This window comes from Nerophis ophidion, linkage group LG05, assembly GCF_033978795.1.
Source record: "Nerophis ophidion isolate RoL-2023_Sa linkage group LG05, RoL_Noph_v1.0, whole genome shotgun sequence".
Taxonomy (NCBI): Eukaryota; Metazoa; Chordata; class Actinopteri; order Syngnathiformes; family Syngnathidae; genus Nerophis; species Nerophis ophidion.
The window spans coordinates 33,353,219-33,368,627 of NC_084615.1; the positions used below are offsets into that span (position 1 = coordinate 33,353,219).

The following is a 15,409-nucleotide window of genomic DNA, read 5'->3' on the forward strand; positions in this document are numbered from 1 at the left end:
GTATATATATATATTTTTTGTATTTATTTATTTATTTATTTTTACATTTAAAAGTTTATTTTATTTTTGTTAAACTATAACAATAGACATTTTGCAATAAGCTTCTTTTTTAGTTATTTTTTAATGAAAGAAATTCAACAATTTTATTTATTTAATAAAAAAAAATATTACACCTTTTTGTGTTCTTGTAAAAAAAATAAGAAGTACTTTATTTTTCTTATAATTATTTGTTACATGTATTTTTATTATACATGAAAACAAAAAACAAAAAAACTAAGACTTGAGTTTGGTATGAAGAAAATTATTTCCCTACAAGGAAAAACAACCCCTACCGAAAATGTATTTAATTTTTGTGGCATTAAAAAAGAAATACATTTTTAATTTCTTTGCAAAAACAAACCCAAGAATGCACCAGTTCATCACTTGCAGCTAGACACCTTTTTACACGTTCAGTACTGTACATTTTTACTGTGTGCTCGCGAACGCTGTGTAAAAGCCAGCGTGTGCTTGCAGAGTGGTGCTGTGTTATGTGGGAGTTGTTTACCAGAGTCTGATTCCATGTGAAACACGTCAGCTGTGTGTGTGTGTGTGTGTGTGTGTGGGGGGGGGGTTTGCAGGATCAGCTTTACAGCTGCACAGGCCAGTAATTGGCATGATCAGAGCAGCTTTTGAGCTGTTTTTGTTGTGTTGAGTTGCATGTGAAGACGTACAAAAGGAACTCACCATGGCCAGCAGGAAACGCAGCGCCACAAAGAAGTAGTAGTTTTTGGAAAAGGCCACAAACACGCCGAGGGCAAACTGACAGACGCTGGTGAACATGAGGATCTTCACCCGGCCAACCCTGAGGCAAAAATGAATTATTGGCTTACGACTGCATAGCGTTTGTCTGTCCCCTCTTAAGACAAAAAGACATGTGATCTTGTCTCACATAAGGATTGTGAATGATAGTCACACTTTTAAAAAGTGCATTCCCTTTTAGGAATATGTCCATGTTGCATAGAATGTCACTGCTGTCTTCTGTCCTTTATTTCTGTATGTCCCCTCTTAAGGAATGATGCCAATGTTGCATATAATGTCACAGCTGTGTTCTGTCCTTTCTCTGTCTGTTCCCTTTGAAAGAACAATGCCAGTTTTGCATATGTCACTGCAACTCTTAGGTTTCTTTTCCCTGTATGTCCCCTCTTAAGGAATCATGCCAATGATGCATAGATTTTGATTGCTGTTTTATGTCCTTTCTCTCTCTGTCCCCTGTTTAGGACCGATGCCAGTTTTGCATTGAACATCACTGTAATGTTATGTCCTTTCTTTGTGTGTCCCCTCTTAAGGAATGAGGCCAATGTTGCATAGAACGTCACTAGCGTGTTCTGTCCTTTCTTTGTGTGTCCCCTCTTAAGGAATGAGGCCAGTTTTCCTTTAAACATCACTGATATGTTCTGTCCTTTCTCTGTCGGTCCTCTCTTAAGGAATGAGGCCAGTTTTCCTTTAAACATCACTGATATGTTCTGTCCTTTCTCTGTCCGTCCCCTCTTAAGGGATGATGCCAATGTTGGATAGAATGTCACTGATGTGTTCTGTCCTTTCTCCGTCTGTTCCCTTTGAAGAAACAATACCAGTTTTGCATATGTCACTGCAACTCTTAGGTTCCTTTTCCCTGTATGTCCCCTCTTAAGGAATCATGCCAATGTTGTATAAAATTTGATTGCTGTGTTATGTCCTTTCTTTCTCTGTCCCCTCTTTAGGACCGATGCCAGTTTTGCATTGAACATCACTGATATGTTCCGTCGTTTCTTTGTGTGTCCCCTCTTAAGGAATGAGGCCAATGTTTCATAGAACGTCACTAATGTGTTCTGTCCTTTCTTTGTGTGTCCCCTCTTAAGGAATGAGGCCAGTTTTCCTTTAAACATCACTGATATGTTCTGTCCTTTTTCTGTCTGTCCCCTCTTAAGGACTCTTTGAAGAAACAATACCAGTTTTGCATATGTCACTGAAACTCTTAGGTTCCTTTTCCCTGTATGTCCCCTCTTAAAGAATCATGCCTATGTTGTATAGAATTTGATTGCTGTGTTATGTCCTTTCTCTATCTGTCCCCTCTTTAGGACCGATGCCAGTTTTGCATTGAACATCACTGATATGTTCTGTCCTTTCTTTGTGTGCCCCCTCTTAAGGAATGAGGCCAATGTTGCATAGAACGTCACTTATGTGTTCTGTCCTTTCTTTCTGTCTGTCCCCTCTTAAGGAATGATGCTAGTGTTCCTTTAAACATCACTGATATATTCTGTCCTGTCTTTGTTTGTCCCCACTTAAGTAACTCTGCCAGTTTTGCATAGAATGTCACTGATGTGTTCTGTCCTTTTTTTCTATATGTCCCCTCTTAAGGAATGATGCCAATGTTGCAAAGAATGTCACTGCTGCCTTATCGCTGTCTGTCCCCTTCTAAGGAACAATGCCCCTTTTTCATACGTCAATGTGACTGTTATGTCCCCTCTTAAGGAATAATGTTAATGTTGCATTCAATTTAATTGCCGTGTTCTGTCATTTCTCTGTCTGTCCACTCCTAAGGAATGATGCCAATGTTGCATAGAACGTCACGGGTGTATGCTGTCCTTTCTTTTTGTTTGTCTCCTCTTAAGGAATGATGCCAATGTTGTATAGAACGTCACGGGTGTATGCTGTCCTTTCTTTCGGTTTGTCCCCTCTTAAGTAATGATGCCAATGTTATAAAGAACATGTCTTCTGTCATTTCATTGTTTGTCCCCTCTTAAGGAATGATGGCAGTTTTGCATGTGTCACTGTGACTGTTCCGTTCATATTCCCTGTCTGTCCCCCCTTAAGGAATTATGTCAATGTTGCATGAAATGTAATTGATGTGTTTTGTCCTTTCTCTATGTCTGTCCCCTCTTAAGGACCAATGCCAATTTTGCATTGAACGTCATTGATATGTTCGTTTGTCCCCTCTTAAGGAATGATGCCAGTGTTGTATAGAAAATCACCGATATGTTCTGTCCTTTCTTTTTTTGTCCCCTCTTAAGGAATGATGGCAGTTTTGCATGTGTCACTGTGACTGTTTTGTTCATGTTCCCTGTCTGTCCCCCCTTAAGGAATTATGTCAATGTTGCATAAAATGTAATTGATATGTTTTGTCCTTTCTTTTTGTCTGTCCCCTCTTTAGTACCGATGCCAGTTTTGCATTGAATGTCACTGCTTTGGTTATGTCCTTTCTCTATCTTTCCCCCTCTTAAATAACAATGCCAGTTTTGCATAAAATGTCACTGCTGTGGTTATGTCCACTCTCTGTCTGTCCCCTTTTAAGGAACAATGCCAGTTTTTTCATGTCACTGCGACTGTTATGTTTCTTTCCCCCTGTCTTTACCATCTAAAGAAATGTCAACGTTGAATATAATTTAATTTCTGTGTTCCGTCCTTTCTCTGTGTCTGTCCCCTCTTAAGGACCAATGCCAGTTTTGCATTGAACATCATTGATATGTTCTTTGTTCGTCCCCTCTTAAGGAATGATGCCAAAGTTGTATAGAAAATCACCGATATGTTCTGTCCTTTCTTTTTTTTGTCCCCTCTTAAGGAATGATGGCAGTTTTGCATGTGTCACTGTGACTGTTCTGTTCATATTCCCTGTCAGTCCCCCCTTAAGGAATTATGTCAATGTTGCATGAAATGTAATTGATGTGTTTTGTCCTTTCTCTATGTCTGTCCCCTCTTTAGTACCAATGCCAGTTTTGCATTGAATGTCACTGATGTGTTCTGCCCTTTCTCTATCTGTCCCCTCTTAAATAACAATGCCAGTTTTGCATAACATGTCACTGCTGTGGTTATGTCCGCTCTCTGTCGGTCCCCTTTTAAGGAACAATGCCAGTTTTTTCATGTCACTGCGACTGTTATGTTTCTTTCCCCCTGTCTTTACCATCTAAAGAAATATCAACGTTGAATATAATTTAATTGCTGTGTTCCGTCCTTTTTCTGTGTCTGTCCCCTCTTAAGGAATGATGCCAATGTTGTATAGAAAATCACCGATATGTTCTGTCCTTTTTTATTATTTTTGTCCCCTCTTAAGGAATGATGGCAGTTTTGCATGTGTGACTGTTCTGTTCATGTTCCCTGTCTGTCCCCCCTTAAGGAATTATGTCAATGTTGCATGAAATGTAATTGATGTGTTTTGTCCTTTCTCTTTGTCTGTCCCCTCTTTAGGACCGATGCCAGTTTTGCATTGAATGTCACTGATATGTACTGTCCTTTCTCTATCTGTCCCCTCTAAAGGAAGTATGTCAGTTTTGCATATAACGTCAATGCGACTACTCTGTTCTTTCTCCCTGTCTGTCCCCACTCAAACACCGCGTGCCTCCGCTCACCTGTCAGCAATGTCCCCAAAGACGAGGGCCCCGACCAGCACCCCCAACATGAAGGTGGGCTGGCACAGCTTGGCCTGCCAAGCTCTGTCACAGACCAGGTCCCAGTCAGTCACAATACTCTGGTACACTTCGCTCTGATCGTAGGCAAAGTTCCCATCGCACGCCTGCGCCGTTTTGTTGCCGTCAAGGTCGTAGGTGAAGTCCATGGGGTCCATCCGCAGGGCTCGCTGACACCGGCTCAGCTCCCACTGTAGTCCGTCATGAGTCCTCACCACCAAAGGGCCTGTACCAGCTTTGAAGGCCGGCAGGAAGTCCTCCACTTGATATCCTGTCAGGTTGCCGAACAAGACCTCCGTGACGTTGCCGGGGACACCGCAGACAAAGTTGGGGGTCTCCACCAGGAAGACGGAGGCCAGGTAGTGGATCCCGCAGGCCATGGCTTGGAAGGCGGCCGCAAAGTAGACGCATGCTTGGAACCTGCGGATGAAGAAAAGATGTGTGCTTGACTGTTATCACAGTCTTTTTGGAGAAGGAAAATACATATGCCATCCATCCGTCAATTTTCTACTGCTTATTCCCTTTTGGGGTCGCAGGGGGCGCTGGCGCCTATCTCAGCTACAATCGGGCGGAAGGCGGGGTACACCCTGGACAAGTTGCCACCTCATCGCAGGAAAATACATATGTTAGTGATTAAATAAAGGATAAATACATCATTTTTATGTTTTACATAAATGTAAGTATTTTTCAGATTTTTTGCAGATACATGCTTTTCATTGAATAGTAAAGTAAAGTACCAATGACAGTCCCACACACACGAGGTGTGGTGGAACTTCCTTCTGCATTTGACCCAGCTCCTTGTTCCACCGCTGGGAGGGGAGGGGAGCAGTGAGCAGCAGCCGTGGCCGCGCTCAGGAATAATTTTGGGTGATTTAACCCCCAATTCCAACCCTTGATGCTGAATGCCCAGCAGGGAGTTAATGGCTCCCATTTTTATAGTCTTTGGTATGACTCGGCCGGGGTTTGAACTCACGATTGACCGATCTCAGGGCGGACCCTCAAACCACAAGGCCACTGTGCCGGATAACACGTAAATATGCTGAGATATGTATTGATGACATCAAAGAAACACTTTGATGTTGATGAGCTGAAATGCCTTGGAAGAAATAAAATGAAAGTTTGGGGAGGGCGTGGTGCGGTTGGGAGAATGGCCGTGCCAGCCACCTGAGGGTGTCTGGTTCGAGCCCCAGCTTCTACCAACCTAGTCACCTCTGTTGTGTCCTTGAGAAAGACACTTCTCCCTTGCTCCTGATGGGTCGTGGTTAGCGCCTTGCATGGCAGCTCCCGCCTTCAGTGTGTGAATATGTGTGTGAATGTGGAAATAGTGTCAGAGCGCTTTGAGTACCTTGAAGGTAGAAATGGGTTATACAAGTATAACCAATTTATAATTTATGTATTGTAGAATAAAAAACATGCCAATCCACATGAAAATTGTTATTATTGTTTTTTACAAAATATGACATTTTATCCAAGAAAATATTTTAAAATGTATTTTACATGAATTTACAATTTTGAAGTTCTGTAAAACTGTAGAGCAACACTATATTGATTAAAGTACTAGATACCGCAAAAGTATGCCTTCTACTGAAAGTGGTATAGAGAACGACACTTTCGAAATTGTCCAATAAAAAGTATGTATACCCAAATGTAATTATTTTACATTAAAAATATGTGTGTGTGTTTGTGTGTATATATATATATATATATATATATATATATATATATATATATATATATATATATATATATATATATATATATATATATATATATATCTCGCAGTGGGAGAGTGGCAGTGCGCAACCCGAGGGTCCCTGGTTCAATCCCCACCTAGTACCAACCTCGTCACTCATCAGTGTGTGAATGTGTGTGTGAATGGGTAAATGTGGAAGTAGTGTCAAAGCACTTTGAATACCTTGAAGGTAGAAAAGCGCTTTACAAGTACAACACATTTATCATTTATATATATATATATATATATACATATATATATATATATATATATATATATATATATATATATTCTTTGGGGTCGCGGGGGGCGCTGGTGCCTATCTCAGCTAAAATCTGGCGGAAGGCGGTGTACACCCTGGACAAGTTGCCACCTCATCGTATATATGTATTTATATATATATATATATAGATATATATATATATATGTATACATGTGTGTGTATATATGTATACATATATATATATGTCAGTTGGAGGCGTGTCTTAATGAAATTAAACAATGGATGTCCGCTAACTTTTTGCAACTCAACGCCAAAAAAACGGAAATGCTGATTATCGGTCCTGCTAGACACCGAACTCTATTTAATAATACAACTCTAACATTTGACAACCAAACAATTAAACAAGGCGACACGGTAAAGAATCTGGGTATTATCTTCGACCCAACTCTCTCCTTTGAGGCACACATTAAAAGCGTTACTAAAACGGCCTTCTTTCATCTCCGTAATATCGCTAAAATTCGCTCCATTCTGTCCACTAAAGACGCTGAGATCATTATCCATGCGTTTGTTACGTCTCGCCTCGACTACTGTAACGTATTATTTTCGGGTCTCCCCATGTCTAGCATTAAAAGATTACAGTTGGTACAAAATGCGGCTGCTAGACTTTTGACAAGAACAAGAAAGTTTGATCACATTACGCCTGTACTGGCTCACCTGCACTGGCTTCCTGTGCACTTAAGATGTGACTTTAAGGTTTTACTACTTACGTATAAAATACTACACGGTCTAGCTCCATCCTATCTTGCCGATTGTATTGTACCATATGTCCCGGCAAGAAATCTGCGTTCAAAGGACTCCGGCTTGTTAGTGATTCCCAAAGCCCAAAAAAAGTCTGCGGGCTATAGAGCGTTTTCCGTTCGGGCTCCAGTACTCTGGAATGCCCTCCCGGTAACAGTTCGAGATGCCACCTCAGTAGAAGCATTTAAGTCTCACCTTAAAACTCATTTGTATACTCTAGCCTTTAAATAGACTCCCTTTTTAGACCAGTTGATCTGCCGTTTCTTTTCTTTTTCTTCTATGTCCCACTCTCCCTTGTGGAGGGGGTCCGGTCCGATCCGGTGGCCATGTACTGCTTGCCTGTGTATCGGCTGGGGACATCTCTGCGATGCTGATCCGCCTCCGCTTGGGATGGTTTCCTGCTGGCTCCGCTGTGAACGGGACTCTCGCTGCTGTGTTGGATCCGCTTTGGACTGGACTCTCGCGACTGTGTTGGATCCATTGTGGATTGAACTTTCACAGTATCATGTTAGACCCGCTCGACATCCATTGCTTTCGTCCTCTCTAAGGTTCTCATAGTCATCATTGTCACCGACGTCCCACTGGGTCATTATTGTCACCGATGTCCCACTGGGTGTGAGTTTTCCTTGCCCTTATGTGGGCCTACCGAGGATGTCGTGGTGGTTTGTGCAGCCCTTTGAGACACTAGTGATTTAGGGCTATATAAGTAAACATTGATTGATTGATTGATATATATGTATATAAATATATATGTATATACATATATATGTATATATACAGTATATATATATATATATTAAAAAAGGTATATTAAAAAAATTAAATCTATAAAATTATAAAATAAAAAAAATAAAATATATATATAATTTTATTTTATCATTTTTACAGTTTATACGTTTTAAAAATATATATATATATATATATATATACATATATATATATAGATATATATTTTTTTAAAGGTATATTAAAAAAATAAAATCTATATAATTATACAATTAAAAAAATCCATACAGTATATAATAACAATAATATATATATATATATATATATATATATATATATATATATATATATAATATTTTTATTTGATAATTTTATAGATGTTATTTTTGTAATATACCTTTTTTAAAATATATGTATAGTTACATATATATATGTGTATTTTAAAAACGTATATTAAAAAAATAAAATCCAGAAAATTATTATCAAATAAAAATATTATTTATATAATATTTTTATATGTATACGGTATATTAAAAAAAATCTATAAAACTATTACAAAAAAATATATATATAATGTTTATATATATATATATATAATATATATATATATATATATGCATATATATATATTTTTTTTTTATAATAGGTTTATAGATTTTATTTTTTAATATATGTATTTTTTTACATAAAATTGTTTTTTACATATATTCATAAATACATACAAAGTACATAATCATTTATTATATTAAAAGATGTTTTCTTAAATGTGACTACTAAATTTAGAATCACCCAGCATAAAAGCATGCAAAACAAATATTGCACACACTTTTTGTGTTAAGAGTGTTGCTTTTCCCAACCCCTCCAACTTATGTGCATGAAAATTAATAACACAAGTTTGCATACCTTTTAAAATGTCCCAGCTCGTCGAATATCCTCTCTACCGTCATTTTGCCAGGGGCTCCTCGGTGTGTGTGTGTGTGTGTGTGTCTGTGTGTGTGTGTGTGTGTGTGTGTGTGTGTGTGTGTGCGTGCGTGCGTGCGTGCGTGCGTGTGTGTGTGTGTGTGTGTGTGTGTGTGTGTGTGTGTGTGTGTGTCCACTGTCGGTCCACGTCAACTGCTGCACAAATTTGGACTCGGGTGGGAGTGTGGGAGGAGCACACTCGCGCACACACACACACACACACACACACACACACACACACACACACACACACACACACACACACACACACACACACACACATACACACTCCTGTTTGTCATGTTTATTTTCATCCAGCTGTGACTGATCAAAATAGTCTTAATAATTGTTAGCAGAACTTCAGACATTGATTCTTAGCTCAAAAGTTATACATTCATTTTTTTTGTACTAATATAGAATGTTTGGTCCAACCATCGAGCTTCTTTTAAATCAACCCGTTTGCACCAAAGAAAACCAACTGAATAGGCTTGACATTTAAAGCGCTTAAAGAGTGAATGCAGAAAAGAAATCTTTCAACCAATCAATCAAAGTTCATTTCTATAGCCCTAAATCACAAGTGTCTCAAAGGGCTGCACAAACCACAACGACATCCTCGACTCAGATCCCACATCAGGGCAAGAAAGAACTCAACCCAATGGGAACAAGGAGAAACATTCGAAGGGACCAACTTGGAACAGAAGCGCCTCCACCGTGGAAACTGATCCGTGGCCACCTGCGAGCCTCTCCATGTAAGAGAGGGGGGCAGAGCAGAAAAGAGAGACGGCAGATCAACGGGTCTAAAAAGGGGTCTATTTAAAGGGTGCATAGTGCATACTGTCAGGTTTGACACTGACAGTTAAGTTATGTTTTGGTTTTTCCTCTCTTTGTTTTTATTTCCTGTCAGCGCTCTTATTTTGGTTCAGTTTCCTGCTTGTCTTCCTGGGCGTTGTTTCCCCTCAGCTGCGGCTGATTGGCACCTGGCCAAGCCTGGTGTCAATCAGCCACCTGCTTTTTAGATCTGTTTAGCCCTCCTGTCAGGGCTGGAGTATTGTCGTTGTAGCTGTAAGATCTATCCTCGTTCCTGATAGCTATTTGTAGTTTGCTGTCTCCTAGCTCCTTGTTTCTTGGTTTCCTGTTAGCTGTATCCTTTTAGCTCTTTCCAGTTTTCCTGTTTGCTGGTTCCTGATTACTGGTTTGTGTTTTTTCTTGATTTTTGGAAATTTACCTTACTGAAAGAATCAAAGTACTGTCTATCTAAATCATGTTTTCCTGCTGTCTCCCCATCTTGGGGTTTGTCACCAACACATTGTGACAGAATACTCCAGCCTAATAACAACTCCGCTGCGATTTCGATGCCGTAGAAGCTTGACAGGATTCTGGCGATGATGGCCAATTTGAAGAAAAGTTTGGCCTCATTTCATGCCCTCTCCCACCCATCCCTGTCGTCTGTGGACCTATCTGGGGATGGCTTGGATCCGTCGCTTGGGGGGGGGCTATGAGTAGCTCTGCAGCTGGGGAAGCACATCTACTTCTCACCCCAATGGGTCTGCAACAGACGGTGCCATCTCCGGTGGGCCAGCAGACGCCACCATCATCTCCAGTGGACCAGAAGACTTCCCCGTGGCCTCCTACCGGTCAGGCGTGAGCCTAAACACCTACGCAGGGAGGCGTCCGGAGGGCTTCCTGACCAGATGCCTGAACCACCTCATCTGGCTCCTCTCGATGTGGAGGAGCAGCGGCTTTCCTTTGAGCTCCTCCCAACTGACAGACCTTTTCACCCTATCTCTAAAGGAGAGCCCCGTCACTCATTTTGGCCGCTTGTACCCGGGATCTTGTCCTTTCGGTCATAACCCAAAGCTCGTGGCCCATGGTGAGGATAGGGGCATATAGGGTTAGGGAAGGAGCTGAGCCTTCCTTCTTTACCACGACGGACCGATACAGGGTCCGCATCACTGCAGATGCTGCACCGATCCGCCTGTCGATATCAAAATCCACTCTTCCTTCACTTGTGAACAAGACTCTGAGGTACTTGAACTCCTTCACTTGGGGTAGGGTCGCCTCCCCAACCTGGAGATGGCACTCCACCCTTTTCTTGGCGGAAACCATGGTCTCGGACTTGGATGTGCTGATTTTCATCCCAGTCGCAAACCGATCCAGTAAGAGCTGAAGATCCTAAACCATCAGGAGCACATTGTCTGCAAAAAGCAGAGACCTAATCCTGCAGCCACCAAACTGGATCCCTTGAACGCCTAGAAATTCTGTCCGTAAAAGTTATGAACAGAATCTGTAACAAAGGTCAGGCAGCCTTGGCACAGTACAACCTCACTGGGAAAAGGTCCAACTTACTGCCAGTAATGCAGACCAAGCTCTGACACTGATCGTACAGGGAGCGGACCGCCACAATCAGACAGTTCATACCCCCCATCCTCTCTGAGAACTCCCCACAGGACTTCCCGAGGGACATGGTCGAATGCCTTCTCCAAGTCCACAAATGTAGACTGGTTAGGAAATCTCCCATGCACCCTCAAGGACCCTGCCGAGAGTATAGAGCTGGTCCACAGTTCTACGACCGGGACAAAAACCACACTGCTTCTTAAACCGAGGTCCAACTATCCGGCATAGCCTCCTCTCCAGTACACCTGAATAGACCTTACCGGGAAGGCTGAGTAGTCGCAATGTATCAAATATAAACTGCAGTAAGTTAAGGGCTGATTTAATTTTGTTGTGACTTCTCTCTCTGTCCCTCCTAAAGAAAGTTTTAATGTTTTTCATTTGTCCCCTCTTCAGAAATGGTTTTGGCTTTCGCTGTTGTCCATGTTGTTCTTTTATCGCGCTGGTTTCCCTTTTCTGGGGTTGTCTGTTCCCGTTCGACCCAAGTACTGCTCAAGGGAGGATTCAGTTGGATGGTTTTTCCACCTCACGTGTGTCAGATGACCTATTTCTGGATGAATTCAAAGGCTGCAATGAACTGGCGCAGTAAAATAAACGTTTTGGAACTTTATTGCGGCGTCCTGACTGGATCCTGCAGACCACCACTATGACATCACAGCATCTCGCCATCTGCTCGACATCTTCACCAAACAGGCGATCAACAGAGTGAAGAGAAGTTCACAAGGAGAACAACAACCCAGTGAGTGGAAAGATTTGCAGTACACCTAGAAACATGCTTAAATCATAGTTGCTGGCCCCACTATGGACTGAACTCTCACACTATTAACTAGATCCACTACACGTCCATTGCACCGGTCACCCAGGGGGTCCCCACATCTTCGGTCCCCTCCAAAGTTTCTCAGTGTATCCCACTGGGTTGAGTTTTTTCGTGCCCTGATGTGGGATCTGAGCCGAGGATGTTGTTGTGGCTTGTGCAGCCCTTTGAGACACTTGTGATTAAGGCCTATATAAGTAAACTGATTGATTGAGCGATAGTCAAAGATCTGCTTTTTTTCAAAGTTTGTTTTCTAAACGTAAAAGACAACTTTCACTCGCAACAATAACATGTATTTTCTTCCACAATGACAACTTAAGTATGAAAAATATTTCAAATTTTTGTTATTTTTAAATACACCTTCATTGACTATAATCTTGTAAAATTATGACTTTAAAGAAATATATATGCACAACTTGAAACCATTTAATATATATATATATATTTTTATATATGTATATGTATATGTATATATATATATATATATATATATATATATATATATATATATATATATATGTATATATGTAGGTGTGGGAAAAAATCACAAGACTACTTCATCTCTACAGATCTGTTTCATGAGGGGTTCCCTCAATCATCAGGAGATTTTATCTCCTGATGATTGAGGGAACCCCTCATGAAACAGATTTTATCTCCTGATGATTGAGGGAACCCCTCATGAAACAGATCTGTAGAGATGAAGTAGTCTTGTGATTTTTTCCCACACCTACATATTGCGCTCTACCACGGTATCGAGCACTATTCTCTGGATAATCCAATCAAGACATATATATGTATATATATATATATATATATATATGTGTGTATATATATGAGTCTATATATATATATATACTGTATATGTATATAAATATATATATACATACTGTGTATATATATATATATATATATATGTATATATACATACTGTGTATGTATATATATATATATATATATATATATATATGTATATATACAGTATATATATATATATATATATATATACATATACTGTATATATACATATATATATACTGTATGTATATATATATATATATATATATATATATATATATATATTAGTACCATTATGTCTTGTATCTTGTAAGATTATGACAAAAAATGTATATGGATTCGTACATTATTACAATCTTGGAAAAACACGACCTTTTCCAAAAAAAAAGGAAAAACAACAACAAAAAACACTGTTAATCTTACACGATAAAGAATGTATTTTTGGAAAAAATTCTGACTTTCTTCCAGAATGTTTTCTTCTGTATACAAATACACTTTGATTTATTGATTAATAGTCAAAAATCTGCTTTTTTTGTAAGTGTGTTTATTTAAATGGAAAAGAACACTTTCACTCGCTACAATAAAATGTATTTTCTTCCAATATGACAACTTTAGTGTGATAAATACTTCACATTTTTGTTGTTTTTAAATACACCTTCATTGACTTTAATCTTGTGAAATTATGATTAAAAAAAAAAAATATATATATATATATATATATATATATATTTATATATATATACTTAGAGTATATACATATATATATACAGTATATACATATTTATATACATATACATATATGTATACATACATATATATTAGGGCTGGGCAACGATTAAAAATTTTAATCAAAGTTAATCGCAATATTTCTCTGATTAATCGCGATTAACTGCATTGTATACGCAAAGCCCAATAATGAATTCAAAAGTAGTGTTTAGTGCACCTTTATTGGAATATTCTCCCACATGAACAAAAGCGCCAAAACATTTGTTGTGCAAACACAATTTAAATCAGTCCTTGTTAAACAGTAGCAGTTAAATAGCATATTTTATGAAAATCAACTCAAAAAATGTAAATACAAACATTTAAGCTTATTACTACCACTGCCAGGGTATTTAAGTTATCCTGTTTGTTATGGAAAATACATATAATCTACATACAAATCTCTGAGCCACAATCATAACAATTTCTGAGGTAACAGCAGAAATTTTTTTTTTATCAGGGATCTTATGTTTAAAAAACCTATATTATAGGTAGTGGGCTGTTTTAGGGAATTTTTGATCAGATTATCCGTAGTAGCAATATTAATAATGTTGTGTTTATTCTGCGTAGTGCACTTAAGATAATTATGACCATATCTAGGAATTGATATGATGGGAATTTTCCGATTGTTTGCTTGGTGCTTTGATAAACTGAACGCATATACATGGTACTATATTGTGACGTTATGAGCCAGGGAATAAAAGAACTACCCCCAGCATGCAACAGGAGTGACGAGCATGCGCGGTTGTGTCGCCATGACGGCATCTTGTATGTTGTGATATGCACGCTCTGAAAGTAAACGTTAAGAACTCAGCCAATACGCCTCGTCTGCATTATTGATAAATAGACAGACAACACACATACTCCGCTGCTTCACAGGCCGCTGGATGTAGCCGGCAAAGTATTCCCATGCTAGCGAGCCGGTCTAGCAGGCACGCGTCATTCAGTCCAAAACGGCCCGATCTATCCACATTCAGAATTGTCTGGCGGTCGTAAGTGATCCCGGAGTGACCACGCTGTAAGCCAGCCATGAAATTTGCAGAATTGTCTGGTATTTTTGCAAAATGTTCCATCTTTACCAAGAGCCCCTCGACGCCGGGCGACGCCATCTTATTAAGAAAAGGCGTTAACAAAATAAAAGCATGTAAACAACATACGCAAATGTGCGATAAAATAATTGTCGCCGTTAATAGATTGATGAGTTAACTCATAATTAACGCACTAATTTGCCCACCCCTAATATATATATACATATATATATATATATATATATATATATATATATATATATATATATATATATATATATATATATATATATATATATATATATACACAATTTCATAGTCATTCATATTGACATCCCACTGGGTTGTGAGTTTTTCCTTGCTCTTATGTGGGCTCTGAACCGAGGATGTCGTTGTGGCTTGTGCAGCCCTATGAGACACTTGTGATTTAGGGCTATATAAATATTTTTGTACCATTATGCCTTGTATCTTGTAAAATTATGACAAAAAATTTATATGGATTCGTACATAATTACAATCTTGGAAAAATACGATCTTTTCCAAAAAAAAAAAACAGGGAAAAACAACAACAACAAAAACTGTTAATCTTGCATGATTAAGAATATATATTTGGTAAAAATTCTGACTTTCTTCTAGAATGTTTTCTTCTATATAGGAATACACTTTGATTGATTGATTGATTGATAGTCAAAGATCTGCTTTTTTTCAAAGTTCGTTTTCTTAAATGGAAAAGACAACTTTCACTCGCAACAATAAAATGTA

At 38.9% G+C, this 15,409-nt stretch overlaps 1 protein-coding gene across 1 annotated transcript in view; it reads right to left on the minus strand.

Moving 5' to 3' along the window:
- The window catches only part of slc22a16 (solute carrier family 22 member 16), a 16,037-nt gene extending 7,065 nt beyond the window's left edge, over positions 1–8,972 (minus strand). Inside the window, exons 1-3 of the mRNA XM_061900597.1 lie at positions 8,801–8,972; positions 4,362–4,838; positions 724–841 (exon numbers count right to left, since the gene is read on the minus strand). Coding sequence (XP_061756581.1) covers positions 724–841; positions 4,362–4,838; positions 8,801–8,844 — 639 coding nt within the window. The 5' untranslated portion in view covers positions 8,845–8,972. The remainder of the gene's footprint in view (positions 1–723; positions 842–4,361; positions 4,839–8,800) is intronic.
- Positions 8,973–15,409: the final 6,437 nt, after the last annotated feature.